General features: G+C 51.0%; 1 protein-coding gene across 1 annotated transcript in view; it reads left to right on the plus strand.

The window, feature by feature from the left end:
• LOC129834096 (FH1/FH2 domain-containing protein 1-like) overlaps positions 1-14,151 on the plus strand; it is a 32,518-nt gene extending 18,367 nt beyond the window's left edge. Inside the window, exon 3 of the mRNA XM_055898855.1 lies at positions 13,957-14,151. Coding sequence (XP_055754830.1) covers positions 13,957-14,083 — 127 coding nt within the window. The 3' untranslated portion in view covers positions 14,084-14,151. The remainder of the gene's footprint in view (positions 1-13,956) is intronic.
• Positions 14,152-15,358: the final 1,207 nt, after the last annotated feature.

Raw genomic sequence — 15,358 nt, forward strand, 5'->3', positions numbered from 1 at the left:
ATGAGTTCTACAGCAACACAACATGAAGACACAGTCAGGGTGTTTCAGGGTGAACCATGAGTTCTACACCAACATGGAGACACAGTCAGGGTGTTTCAGGGTGAACCATGAGTTCTACACCAACATGAAGACACAGTCAGGGTGTTTCAGGGTGGACCATGAGTTCTACAGCAACATGAAGACACAGTCAGGGTGTTTCAGGGTGGACCATGAGTTCTACACCAACATGAAGACATAGTCAGGGTGTTTCAGGGTGAACCATGAGTTCTACAGCAACATGACAGGGTCATGGTTCCTAGTTGTTAATGCTACAGTATCTCTGTCTGTCTTCTGTCCAAGCTGAGTTTCCCGCTGAGTTCAACAGGGCTTGTCCATGTGGCAGGATGAAGTGAGTCATTTTACTGAGATAGGAAATGTCACTGACTGGAGGGATGCCATGTATGAGTTGGGTAAAGAGAGGAACTTTACTGATGAAGACATCGTGTTAGTTTTAGGTGTGAAATGCAGAATGATGGGACCAGTTCCAAATTAAGGTGTCTTTCTACTGTGCTTCAGGTGTAATCCAGCTTTCTATCCACCAGTCTCCTTCTCTGTGTAGAACATTCTAGAGCAGTGTAGGACATTCTAGAGCAGTGTAGGACATTCTAGAGCAGTGTAGGACATTCTAGAGCAGTGTAGGACATTCTAGAGCCGTGTAGGACATTCTAGAGCCGTGTAGGACATTCTAGAGCCGTGTAGGACATTCTAGAGCCGTGTAGGACATTCTAGAGCCGTGTAGGACATTCTAGAGCCGTGTAGGACATTCTAGAGCCGTGTAGGACATTCTAGAGCAGGGTAGAACATTTTAGAGCCGTGTAGGACATTCTAGAGCAGGGTAGGACATTCTAGAGCAGGGTAGGACATTCTAAAGCAGGGTAGGACATTCTAGAGCAGTGTAGGACATTCTTGAGCATTCTTCAGAAGTGTAGAATATTCTTGAGAAATGTAGAGCAGTGGTTCCCAACCTTTTTTGGTTACTGTACCACCAACTGCGTTTCGCTCTGCCCTGAAGTACCCCTCGTGTATTTTACCTGTAGGCCTATGGTCTCATGAGTCTTCTCTGTGGATAGGCCAAGTACCCCCAGGGGTCCTAGTATCCCTAGTTGGGAATCATTGGTGTAGAGCATGGAGCTGTGAGGAGAGATGCTGGGTAACACGGGGCTCTGTGTCTCATGGTGCTGTGAGGAGAGATGCTGGGTAACACGGTGCTCTGTGTCTCATGGTGCTGTGAGGAGAGATGCTGGGTAACACGGTGCTCTGTGTCTCATGGTGCTGTGAGGAGAGATGCTGGGTAACACGGTGTTCTGTGTCTCATGGTGCTGTGAGGAGAGATGCTGGGTAACACGGTGTTCTGTGTCTCATGGTGCTGTGAGGAGAGATGCTGGGTAACACGGTGCTCTGTGTCTCATGGTGCTGTGAGGAGAGATGCTGGGGAACACGGTGTTCTGTGCTTCAGTCTCTCTCTCTGTTGCTCATGTCCAGACGGGTGTGTCAGTCATCATGTCCCTGTGAAGTGGCCCTCTAAATCTCTTCCCACTCTCCTCACATCTCAATCAACTAGAGGAGACGCAGAGGGAGAACGAAGGGCAGAAACACACACACACACACGCGGGCAGACAGACGTATGGCCACGTGCAAACACACACACACACACTCTCCACCAGCTAGTTGCTCAAGTGGAAAGGTGTCAAGTTCCAACAGACAGCAGCATTAGTGTTAATGACAACCTAGTCCTCTTTAAACTCACAGGATGAAAATAGAGTCTGGGGGGGAAGTGTGAAAAATACCTTTCTAGAACACAGATGTGATTACCACACAGAACCAGTCTGGAGGACTAAATACCTTTCTAGAAGACAGGAAGGTGTGATTACCACACAGAACCAGTCTGGAGGACTAAAGACCTTTCTAGAACACAGATGTGATTACTACACAGAACCAGTCTGGAGGACTAAAGACCTTTCTAGAACACAGATGTGATTACCACACAGAACCAGTCTGGAGGACTAAAGACCTTTCTAGAACACAGATGTGATTACTACACAGAACCAGTCTGGAGGACTAAAGACCTTTCTAGAACACAGATGTGATTACCACACAGAACCAGTCTGGAGGACTAAAGACCTTTCTAGAACACAGATGTGATTACTACACAGAACCAGTCTGGAGGACTAAAGACCTTTCTAGAACACAGATGTGATTACCACACAGAACCAGTCTGGAGGACTAAAGACCTTTCTAGAACACAGATGTGATTACCACACAGAACCAGTCTGGAGGACTAAAGACCTTTCTAGAACACAGATGTGATTACTACACAGAACCAGTCTGGAGGACTAAAGACCTTTCTAGAACACAGATGTGATTACCACACAGAACCAGTCTGGAGGACTAAAGACCTTTCTAGAACACAGATGTGATTACTACACAGAACCAGTCTGGAGGACTAAAGACCTTTCTAGAACACAATGTGATTACTAAACAGAACCAGTCTGGAGGACTAAAGACCTTTCTAGAACACAGGAAGGTGTGATTACCACACAGAACCAGTCTGGAGGACTAAAGACCTTTCTAGAACACAGGAAGGTGTGATTACCACACAGAACCAGTCTGGAGGACTAAAGACCTTTCTAGAACACAATGTGATTACTAAACAGAACCAGTCTGGAGGACTAAAGACCTTTCTAGAACACAGGAAGGTGTGATTACCACACAGAACCAGTCTGGAGGACTAAATACTATAAACCTAAGGACTCGTTCAATAGGCCAGGCATTATCTCCCTTATAATGCTTTGTTACAGGTCAGATGTTGGTACATGACTCCTTGTCGAACTAGATTTTAGGACGGTTGTATTAGGAGCAGGTCAGATGTTGGTACATGACTCCTTGTAGAACTAGATTTTGGGACGGTTGTAGTAGGAGCAGGTCAGATGTTGGTACATGACTCCTTGTAGAACTAGATTTTAGGACGGTTGTATTAGGAGCAGGTCAGATGTTGGTACATGACTCCTTGTAGATCTAGATTTTGGGATGGTTGGGCCGTACGACTCAGTCAGTGGGTTGAGACTGCGGGACAGAGGAGTCTGTCAGTGGGTTGAGACTGCGGGACAGAGGAGTCTGTCAGTGGGTTGAGACTGCGGGACAGAGGAGTCTGTCAGTGGGTTGAGACTGGGTGACATACGAGTCTGTCAGTGGGTTGAGACTGCGGGACAGAGGAGTCTGTCAGTGGGTTGAGACTGGGTGACATACGAGTCTGTCAGTGGGTTGAGACTGGGTGACATACGAGTCTGTCAGTGGGTTGAGACTGCGGGACATACGAGTCTTTCAGTGGGTTGAGACTGCGGGACATACGAGTCTGTCAGTGGGTTGAGACTGCGGGACAGAGGAGTCTGTCAGTGGGTTGGTACTGGGGACATACGAGTCTGTCAGTGGGTTGACACTGCGGGACATACGAGTCTGTCAGTGGGTTGAGACTGGGGACATACGAGTCTGTCAGTGGGTTGAGACTGCGGGACATACGAGTCTGTCAGTGGGTTGAGACTGCGGGACATACGAGTCTGTCAGTGGGTTGGTACTGGGGACATACGAGTCTGTCAGTGGGTTGACACTGCGGGACATACGAGTCTGTCAGTGGGTTGAGACTGGGGACATACGAGTCTGTCAGTGGGTTGAGACTGCGGGACATACGAGTCTGTCAGTGGGTTGAGACTGCGGGACATACAAGTCTGTCAGTGGGTTGGTACTGGGGACATACGAGTCTGTCAGTGGGTTGAGACTGGGGACATACGAGTCTGTCAGTGGGTTGGTACTGGGACCATACGAGTCTCAGTGGGTTGGTACTGGGACCATACGAGTCTCAGTGGGTTGGTACTGTGGGACATACGAGTCTGTCAGTGGGTTGAGACTGCGGGACATACGAGTCTTTCAGTGGGTTGAGACTGCGGGACATACGAGTCTGTCAGTGGGTTGAGACTGCGGGACAGAGGAGTCTGTCAGTGGGTTGGTACTGGGGACATACGAGTCTGTCAGTGGGTTGAGACTGGGGCCTTATGAGTCTGTCAGTGGGTTGAGACTGGGGCCATACGAGTCTGTCAGTGGGTTGAGACTGGGGACATACGAGTCTGTCAGTGGGTTGAGACTGCGGGACATACGAGTCTGTCAGTGGGTTGAGACTGGGGACATACGAGTCTGTCAGTGGGTTGAGACTGGGGGACATACGAGTCTGTCAGTGGGTTGGTACTGGGGCCATACAAGTCTGTCAGTGGGTTGAGACTGGGGGACATACGAGTCTCTCAGTGGGTTGAGACTGGGAGACATACGAGTCTGTCAGTGGGTTGAGACTGGGGGACATACGAGTCTGTCAGTGGGTTGAGACTGGGGGACATAGGAGTCTGTCAGTGGGCTGGTACTGGGGACATACGAGTTTGTCAGTGAGTTGGTAATGGGGGCATAGGAGTCTGTCAGTGGCTTGAGACTGGGGGACATACGAGTCTGTCAGTGGGCTGGTACTGGGGACATAGGAGTCTGTCAGTGGGTTGAGACTGGGGGACATAGGAGTTTGTCAGTGGGCTGGTACTGGGGACATACGAGTCTGTCAGTGGGCTGGTACTGGGGACATACGAGTCTGTCAGTGGGCTGGTACTGGGGACATACGAGTCTGTCAGTGGGCTGGTACTGGGGACATACGAGTCTGTCAGTGGGCTGGTACTGGGGACATACGAGTCTGTCAGTGGGCTGGTACTGGGGACATACGAGTCTGTCAGTGGGCTGGTACTGGGGACATACGAGTCTGTCAGTGGGCTGGTACTGGGGACATACGAGTCTGTCAGTGGGCTGGTACTGGGGACATACGAGTCTGTCAGTGGGCTGGTACTGGGGACATACGAGTCTGTCAGTGGGCTGGTACTGGGGACATACGAGTCTGTCAGTGGGCTGGTACTGGGGACATACGAGTCTGTCAGTGGGTTGAGACTGGGGGACATACGAGTCTGTCAGTGGGTTGGTACTGGGGCCATACAAGTCTGTCAGTGGGTTGAGACTGGGGGACATACGAGTCTCTCAGTGGGTTGAGACTGGGAGACATACGAGTCTGTCAGTGGGTTGAGACTGGGGACATACGAGTCTGTCAGTGGGTTGAGACTGGGGGACATACGAGTCTGTCAGTGGGTTGGTACTGGGGCCATACAAGTCTGTCAGTGGGTTGAGACTGGGGGACATACGAGTCTCTCAGTGGGTTGAGACTGGGAGACATACGAGTCTGTCAGTGGGTTGAGACTGGGGGACATACGAGTCTGTCAGTGGGTTGAGACTGGGGGACATAGGAGTCTGTCAGTGGGCTGGTACTGGGGACATACGAGTTTGTCAGTGAGTTGGTAATGGGGGCATAGGAGTCTGTCAGTGGCTTGAGACTGGGGGACATACGAGTCTGTCAGTGGGCTGGTACTGGGGACATAGGAGTCTGTCAGTGGGTTGAGACTGGGGGACATAGGAGTTTGTCAGTGGGCTGGTACTGGGGACATACGAGTCTGTCAGTGGGCTGGTACTGGGGACATACGAGTCTGTCAGTGGGCTGGTACTGGGGACATACGAGTCTGTCAGTGGGCTGGTACTGGGGACATACGAGTCTGTCAGTGGGCTGGTACTGGGGACATACGAGTCTGTCAGTGGGCTGGTACTGGGGACATACGAGTCTGTCAGTGGGCTGGTACTGGGGACATACGAGTCTGTCAGTGGGCTGGTACTGGGGACATACGAGTCTGTCAGTGGGCTGGTACTGGGGACATACGAGTCTGTCAGTGGGCTGGTACTGGGGACATACGAGTCTGTCAGTGGGCTGGTACTGGGGACATACGAGTCTGTCAGTGGGCTGGTACTGGGGACATACGAGTCTGTCAGTGGGCTGGTACTGGGGACATACGAGTCTGTCAGTGGGTTGAGACTGGGGACATACGAGTCTGTCAGTGGGCTGGTACTGGGGACATACGAGTCTGTCAGTGGGCTGGTACTGGGGACATACGAGTCTGTCAGTGGGCTGGTACTGGGGACATACGAGTCTGTCAGTGGGCTGGTACTGGGGACATACGAGTCTGTCAGTGGGCTGGTACTGGGGACATAGGAGTCTGTCAGTGGGCTGGTACTGGGGACATACGAGTCTGTCAGTGGGCTGGTACTGGGGACATACGAGTCTGTCAGTGGGCTGGTACTGGGGACATACGAGTCTGTCAGTGGGCTGGTACTGGGGACATACGAGTCTGTCAGTGGGTTGAGACTGGGGACATACGAGTCTGTCAGTGGGTTGAGACTGGGGACATACGAGTCTGTCAGTGGGCTGGTACTGGGGACATACGAGTCTGTCAGTGGGCTGGTACTGGGGACATACGAGTCTGTCAGTGGGCTGGTACTGGGGACATACGAGTCTGTCAGTGGGCTGGTACTGGGGACATAGGAGTCTGTCAGTGGGCTGGTACTGGGGACATACGAGTCTGTCAGTGGGCTGGTACTGGGGACATACGAGTCTGTCAGTGGGCTGGTACTGGGGACATACGAGTCTGTCAGTGGGCTGGTACTGGGGACATACGAGTCTGTCAGTGGGCTGGTACTGGGGACATACGAGTCTGTCAGTGGGCTGGTACTGGGGACATACGAGTCTGTCAGTGGGCTGGTACTGGGGACATACGAGTCTGTCAGTGGGCTGGTACTGGGGACATACGAGTCTGTCAGTGGGCTGGTACTGGGGACATACGAGTCTGTCAGTGGGCTGGTACTGGGGACATACGAGTCTGTCAGTGGGCTGGTACTGGGGACATACGAGTCTGTCAGTGGGCTGGTACTGGGGACATACGAGTCTGTCAGTGGGTTGAGACTGGGGACATACGAGTCTGTCAGTGGGCTGGTACTGGGGACATACGAGTCTGTCAGTGGGCTGGTACTGGGGACATACGAGTCTGTCAGTGGGCTGGTACTGGGGGACATACGAGTCTGTCAGTGGGCTGGTACTGGGGACATACGAGTCTGTCAGTGGGCTGGTACTGGGGGACATACGAGTCTGTCAGTGGGCTGGTACTGGGGACATACGAGTCTGTCAGTGGGCTGGTACTGGGGACATACGAGTCTGTCAGTGGGCTGGTACTGGGGACATACGAGTCTGTCAGTGGGCTGGTACTGGGGACATACGAGTCTGTCAGTGGGCTGGTACTGGGGACATACGAGTCTGTCAGTGGGCTGGTACTGGGGACATACGAGTCTGTCAGTGGGCTGGTACTGGGGACATACGAGTCTGTCAGTGGGCTGGTACTGGGGACATACGAGTCTGTCAGTGGGCTGGTACTCATGCAAAACGTTTCCTCCTCCTCCTCAGTATTCACATAGACATCCAGTACATTTCTCCCCAGAACAGACTGTGATTGTCTTACTGCAACTAGCACTGTTTATAGTCTATGGGCCCCATTCATTAACTTGTGCCTGAATCTGATTTGAATCTGATTTGACCTCACAAAGCATTCTCTTTCCTCTCTGGTTCACGTGACGTTGTCCGCATCCCAAATAGCACCCTCTTCTCTATACAACCTTTAGCTAGAGCCCTATGGGAATAGGGTGCTATTTGGGATGGAGACAAAGAGGTGTTTTGTCCCGCTGTTCCCTGTGACGGTGACATTCTCTCCCCCCTCCGCAAGAGGCGGGGCCCGGATCATTCATATCTACATGACCTCAGTCTAGAAGCAGCAGCTACATCCCCTCAGTCTAGAAGCAGCAGCAGCTGCTACATCCCCTCAGTCTAGAAGCAGCAGCAGCTACATCCCCTCAGTCTAGAAGCAGCAGCTACATCCTCTCAGTCTAGAAGCAGCAGCTACATCCTCTCAGTCTTGAAGCAGCAGCTACATCCCCTCAGTCTAGTAGCAGCAGCTACATCCCCTCAGTCTAGAAGCAGCAGCTACATCCCCTCAGTCTAGAAGCAGCAGCTACATCCCCTCAGTCTAGAAGCAGCAGCTACATCCCCTCAGTCTAGAAGCAGCAGCAGCTACATCCCCTCAGTCTAGAAGCAGCAGCAGCTACATCCCCTCAGTCTAGAAGCAGCAGCAGCTACATCCCCTCAGTCTAGAAGCAGCAGCTACATCCCCTCAGTCTAGAAGCAGCAGCTACATCCCCTCAGTCTAGAAGCAGCAGCAGCTACATCCCCTCAGTCTAGAAGAAGCAGCAGCTACATCCCCTCAGTCTAGAAGCAGCAGCTACATCCCCTCAGTCTAGAAGCAGCAGCTACATCCTCTCAGTCTAGAAGCAGCAGCTACATCCTCTCAGTCTAGAAGCAGCAGCAGCAGCTACATCCTCTCAGTCTAGAAGCAGCAGCAGCAGCTACATCCTCTCAGTCTAGAAGCATCAGCAGCAGCTACATCCCCTCAGTCTAGAAGCATCAGCAGCAGCTACATCCCCTCAGTCTAGAAGCAGCAGCAGCTACATCCCCTCAGTCTAGAAGCAGCAGCTACATCCCCTCAGTCTAGAAGCAGCAGCTACATCCTCTCAGTCTAGAAGCAGCAGCTACATCCCCTCAGTCTAGAAGCAGCAGCTACATCCCCTCAGTCTAGAAGCAGCAGCTACATCCCCTCAGTCTAGAAGCAGCAGCTACATCCCCTCAGTCTAGAAGCAGGGGGAGAGGGGTTGGGAGGGGTTGGCACAGAGGGAATACGTCATTTGAAGGACCTGGAAAACGGCAGGGTGCCAATTGTCATGTGAGTTGGTCAGCTTGTATATGTGATGACGATGTGAAGAGTACTTACAGTACACACACACATACACACACATACACACACACACACACACACACACACACTCCCTGACACAGCATAGTCTCCATATCTCTCTCCAGTCTCTCTTCTGCTCTCCTCCAGAACTTTCCATAGTATATAATCCCTGCTGGACCAGCCGTCAGCCCTGCCATGGTTGTGTTTATTGGGATGGCAGTCAGGGTAGCAGGAGATGTCTAGATATCTACAGTCTAGCCCCATTTTCAGGGTAGCAGGAGATATCTACAGTCTAGCCCCATTTTCAGGGTAGCAGGAGATATCTACAGTCTAGCCCCATCTTCAGGGTAGCAGGAGATATCTACAGTCTAGCCCCATCTTCAGGGTAGCAGGAGATATCTACAGTCTAGCCCCATCTGTCAGGGTAGCAGGAGATATCTACAGTCTGGCCCCATCAGGGTAGCAGGAGATGTCTACAGTCTGGCCCCATCAGGGTAGCATGAGATATCTACAGTCTAGCCCCATCATTCAGGGTAGCAGGAGATATCTACAGTCTAGCCCCATCTGTCAGAGTAGCAGGAGATATCTACAGTCTAGCCCCATCAGTCAGGGTAGCAGGAGATATCTACAGTCTAGCCCCATCAGTCAGGGTAGCAGGAGATATCTACAGTCTAGCCCCATCTGTCAGGGTAGCAGGAGATGTCTACAGTCTGGCCCCATCAGGGTAGCAGGAGATGTCTACAGTCTAGCCCCATCTGTCAGGGTAGCAGGAGATGTCTACAGTCTAGCCCCATCAGTCAGGGTAGCAGGAGATATCTACAGTCTGGCCCCATCAGTCAGGGTAGCAGGAGATGTCTACAGTCTAGCCCCATCTGTCAGGGTAGCAGGAGATATCTACAGTCTAGCCCCATCAGTCAGGGTAGCAGGAGATGTCTACAGTCTAGCCCCATCAGTCAGGGTAGCAGGAGATATCTACAGTCTAGCCCCATCTGTCAGGGTAGCAGGAGATGTCTACAGTCTGGCCCCATCAGGGTAGCAGGAGATGTCTACAGTCTAGCCCCATCAGTCAGGGTAGCAGGAGATATCTACAGTCTAGCCCCATCTGTCAGGGTAGCAGGAGATGTCTACAGTCTGGCCCCATCAGGGTAGCAGAAGATGTCTACAGTCTAGCCCCATCAGTCAGGGTAGCAGGAGATATCTACAGTCTAGCCCCATTAGTCAGGGTAGCAGGAGATATCTACAGTCTAGCCCCATCAGGGTAGCAGGAGATGTCTACAGTCTGGCCCCATCAGGGTAGGAGGAGATGTCTACAGTCTAGCCCCATCAGTCAGGGTAGCAGGAGATATCTACAGTCTAGCCCCATCTGTCAGGGTAGCAGGAGATGTCTACAGTCTGGCCCCATCAGGGTAGCAGAAGATGTCTACAGTCTAGCCCCATCAGTCAGGGTAGCAGGAGATATCTACAGTCTAGCCCCATTAGTCAGGGTAGCAGGAGATATCTACAGTCTAGCCCCATCAGGGTAGCAGGAGATATCTACAGTCTAGCCCCATCAGGGTAGGAGGAGATGTCTACAGTCTAGCCCCATCAGGGTAGCAGGAGATATCTACAGTCTAGCCCCATCAGGGTAGCAGGAGATGTCTACAGTCTAGCCCCATCAGTCAGGGTAGCAGGAGATATCTACAGTCTGGCCCCATCAGTCAGGGTAGCAGGAGATGTCTACAGTCTAGCCCCATCAGGGTAGCAGGAGATATCTACAGTCTAGCCCCATCAGTCAGGGTAGCAGGAGATATCTACAGTCTAGCCCCATCAGGGTAGCAGGAGATATCTACAGTCTAGCCCCATCAGTCAGGGTAGCAGGAGATATCTACAGTCTAGCCCCATCAGTCAGGGTAGCAGGAGATGTCTACAGTCTAGCCCCATCAGGGTAGCAGGAGATGTCTACAGTCTAGCCCCATCAGGGTAGCAGGAGATATCTACAGTCTAGCCCCATTAGTCAGGGTAGCAGGAGATATCTACAGTCTAGCCCCATCAGGGTAGCAGGAGATATCTACAGTCTAGCCCCATCAGGGTAGGAGGAGATGTCTACAGTCTAGCCCCATCAGGGTAGCAGGAGATATCTACAGTCTAGCCCCATCAGGGTAGCAGGAGATGTCTACAGTCTAGCCCCATCAGGGTAGAAGGAGATATCTACAGTCTAGCCCCATCAGTCAGGGTAGCAGGAGATATCTACAGTCTAGCCCCATCAGTCAGGGTAGCAGGAGATATCTACAGTCTAGCCCCATCAGTCAGGGTAGCAGGAGATATCTACAGTCTAGCCCCATCAGTCAGGGTAGCAGGAGATGTCTACAGTCTGGCCCCATCAGTCAGGGTAGCAGGAGATATCTACAGTCTAGCCCCATCTGTCAGGGTAGCAGGAGATATCTACAGTCTAGCCCCATCAGGGTAGCAGGAGATGTCTACAGTCTGGCCCCATCAGTCAGGGTAGCAGGAGATGTCTACAGTCTAGCCCCATCAGGGTAGCAGGAGATGTCTACAGTCTAGCCCCATCTGTCAGGGTAGCAGGAGATGTCTACAGTCTAGCCCCATCTGTCAGGGTAGCAGGAGATGTCTACAGTCTGGCCCCATCAGGGTAGAAGGAGATATCTACAGTCTAGCCCCATCTGTCAGGGTAGCAGGAGATGTCTACAGTCTAGCCCCATCTGTCAGGGTAGCAGGAGATGTCTACAGTCTGGCCCCATCAGGGTAGAAGGAGATATCTACAGTCTAGCCCCATCTGTCAGGGTAGCAGGAGATATCTACAGTCTGGCCCCATCTGTCAGGGTAGCAGGAGATATCTACAGTCTGGCCCCATCAGGGTAGCAGGAGATATCTACAGTCTGGCCCCATCAGGGTAGAAGGAGATATCTACAGTCTAGCCCCATCAGTCAGGGTAGCAGGAGATATCTACAGTCTAACCCCATCTGTCAGGGTAGCAGGAGATGTCTACAGTCTGGCCCCATCAGGGTAGAAGGAGATGTCTACAGTCTAGCCCCATCAGTCAGGGTAGCAGGAGATATCTACAGTCTAGCCCCATCTGTCAGGGTAGCAGGAGATGTCTACAGTCTGGCCCCATCAGGGTAGCAGGAGATGTCTACAGTCTAGCCCCATCTGTCAGAGTAGCAGGAGATATCTACAGTCTAGCCCCATCAGTCAGGGTAGCAGGAGATATCTACAGTCTAGCCCCATCAGTCAGGGTAGCAGGAGATATCTACAGTCTAGCCCCATCAGTCAGGGTAGCAGGAGATATCTACAGTCTAGCCCCATCTGTCAGGGTAGCAGGAGATGTCTACAGTCTGGCCCCATCAGGGTAGCAGGAGATGTCTACAGTCTAGCCCCATCAGGGTAGAAGGAGATATCTACAGTCTAGCCCCATCTGTCAGGGTAGCAGGAGATGTCTACAGTCTAGCCCCATCAGGGTAGAAGGAGATGTCTACAGTCTAGCCCCATCAGGGTAGCAGGAGATATCTACAGTCTAGCCCCATCAGTCAGGGTAGCAGGAGATGTCTACAGTCTAGCCCCATCAGTCAGGGTAGCAGGAGATGTCTACAGTCTAGCCCCATCAGGGTAGAAGGAGATATCTACAGTCTAGCCCCATCTGTCAGGGTAGCAGGAGATGTCTACAGTCTGGCCCCATCTGTCAGGGTAGCAGGAGATGTCTACAGTCTAGCCCCATCTGGGTAGAAGGAGATATCTACAGTCTAGCCCCATCTGTCAGGGTAGCAGGAGATGTCTACAGTCTGGCCCCATCAGGGTAGCAGGAGATATCTACAGTCTGGCCCCATCAGGGTAGCAGGAGATATCTACAGTCTAGCCCCATCAGTCAGGGTAGCAGGAGATGTCTACAGTCTAGCCCCATCAGGGTAGCAGGAGATGTCTACAGTCTAGCCCCATCTGTGTTCGCACTCAGACAGAGGAGAATCTCAACTCGGGGAATCTTTCCAGCCACGTTACTATGTGGAATGTTTTGCTCTTAGAATGGAAAATGAACTGCATAATGCAGTCTGACGTATTGAGCCACGTCCTCTGTGCTCCGGGCACCCACCCCTGGCAGTAGGACGTAATGAGCCACGTCCTCTGTGCTCCGGGCCCCGTTCCCCGGGCAGTAGGACGTAATGAGCCACGTCCTCTGTGCTCCGGGCACCGTTCCCCTGGCAGTAGGATGTATTGAGCCACGTCCTCCGGGCACCGTTCCCCTGGCAGTAGGACGTATTGAGCCACGTCCTCTGTGCTTCGGGCCCCGTTCCCCGGGCAGTAGGATGTATTGAGCCACGTCCTCTGTACTCCGGGCAGTAGGATGTATTGAGCCACGTCCTCTGTACTCCGGGCAGTAGGACGTATTGAGCCACGTCCTCTGTGCTCCGGGCAGTAGGACGTATTGAGCCACGTCCTCTGTGCTCCAGGCACCGTTCCCCTGGCAGTAGGATGTATTGAGCAACGTCCTCTGTGCTCCGGGCCCCGTTCCCATGGCAGTAGGATGTATTGAGCCACGTCCTCTGTGCTCCGGGCACCGTTCCCCTGGCAGTAGGACGTATTGAGCCACGTCCTCTGTGCTCCGGGCACCATTCCCCTGGCAGTAGGACGTATTGAGCCACGTCCTCTCCATGGATATTTCTCCCTGTGACCTGATGTTATTGACTAACTGATACTGTCACTTCTTTATGGTTCGACTAGTCTCCTCTCTCTTCTCTCTGTCTCTCTCCCCTCCTATCTCTCTCCTCTATTCACTAAAGTATTCTCTCTCCCCTCCTCTCTCTCTCCTGTATTCACTAAAGTATTATCTCTCTTCTCTCTATTTCCTAGAGTCTTCTCTCTCTCTCTCTCCCACTCCTATCTCTCTCCTCTATTCACTAAAGTATTCTCTCTCTCCCCTCCTATCTCTCTCCTCTATTCACTAAAGTATTCTCTCTCTCCCCTCCGCTCTCTCTCTCTCTCTCTCTCTCTCCTGTATTCACTAAAGTATTCTCTCTCTCCCCTCCTCTCTCTCTCTCTCTCTCTCTCTCCTGTATTCACTAAAGTATTCTCTCTCTCCCCTCCTCTCTCTCTCTCTCCTGTATTCACTAAAGTATTCTCTCTCTCCCCTCCTCTCTCTCTCTCTCTCTCTCTCTCTCTCCTGTATTCACTAAAGTATTCTCTCTCTCCTCCACAGTAGAGGGAAGAAACCCATCCTGATCCTGCGAACTCAGCTATCTGTCAGAGTCCACTCCATTCTAGGTAAGAAGCCGCTCCTCCTTTTCCATCCCTCCGTCCCACTTGAATCGAAGAACATATCATGAAGGCTTTATAGAGTGTTAATGAAGGCTTTATAGAGTGTTAATGAAGGCTTTATAGAGTGTTAATGAAGGCTTTATAGAGTGTTAATGAAGGCTTTATAGAGTGTTAATGAATGCTTTATAGAGTGTTAATGAAGGCTTTATAGAGTGTTAATGAAGGCTTTATAGAGTGTTAATGAAGGCTTTATAGAGTGGTCATGTAGGCTTTATAGAGTGTTAATGAAGGCTTTATAGAGTGGTCATGTAGGCTTTATAGAGTGGTCATGAAGGCTTTATAGAGTGTTAATGAAGGCTTTATAGAGTGTTCATGAAGGCTTTATAGAGTGTTCATGAAGGCTTTATAGAGTGTTCATGAAGGCTTTATAGAGTGTTAATGAAGGCTTTATAGAGTGTTCATGAAGGCTTTATAGAGTGTTCATGAAGGCTTTATAGAGGGTTCATGAAGGCTTTATAGAGTGTTCATGAAGGCTTTATAGAGGGTTCATGAAGGCTTTATAGAGGGTTCATGAAGGCTTTATAGAGTGTTCATGAAGGCTTTATAGAGGGTTCATGAAGGCTTTATAGAGTGTTAATGAAGGCTTTATAGAGGGTTAATGAAGGCTTTATAGAGTGTTAATGAGACGTTCCTAAATGCTTCGTAGATGTTTAACAGCAAGATGTTTACTTATGACTGATTTCTGAACCATCTATAGACACCTTATAAAGGGTTTATGAAGTCTTCAATACGTCTTTAGTTCTAGTAGCTTCCATTGACCTCAATGAGCTGTAACTCTCCATTTGTCACCGCAACGCTGACATCATCATAATCACACTCCTCTTTCCACTCCAGGCGTAAAACTGTTTTATTTTCCAAGTGCATTGTGGGGGTGAGGGGGAAATGCCTCGCTGTCCAAGGCAGTAGTGTGTTAAGTGGCTCTGCTGATTCTTCTGTCGTTTTCTTTCCTTCTAAAACCCCCAGACTCAGATCTTCCCTTTTTATGTTAATCCATCAGTTTCCAACCAGTGACGTCGGCAACAGCCGTCTAATGTTCTGCCGACTGCTGCAGTTTATTGTAATAGGTGCAGTCGATGGCCGTATAATTACATAGTCATTTTTTTTCTTCACTTTTGTCAGTTTTTTAAATGTTCCACCTCCGTACGAACTGGGATACTGAAGTTGTGCTCGACTATATTTCCTGTGATGCAGAAGAAAAAAAACACATTGCTTGTTTGATGAGAAACCTTTGGTCTGAGACCTAAAGACTTGTATTAGCTCTCTGAGAGAATGCCAAGGCTTTA

The sequence above is a fragment of the Salvelinus fontinalis genome, chromosome 35 (genome assembly GCF_029448725.1).
Source record: "Salvelinus fontinalis isolate EN_2023a chromosome 35, ASM2944872v1, whole genome shotgun sequence".
NCBI classification, from domain to species: Eukaryota; Metazoa; Chordata; class Actinopteri; order Salmoniformes; family Salmonidae; genus Salvelinus; species Salvelinus fontinalis.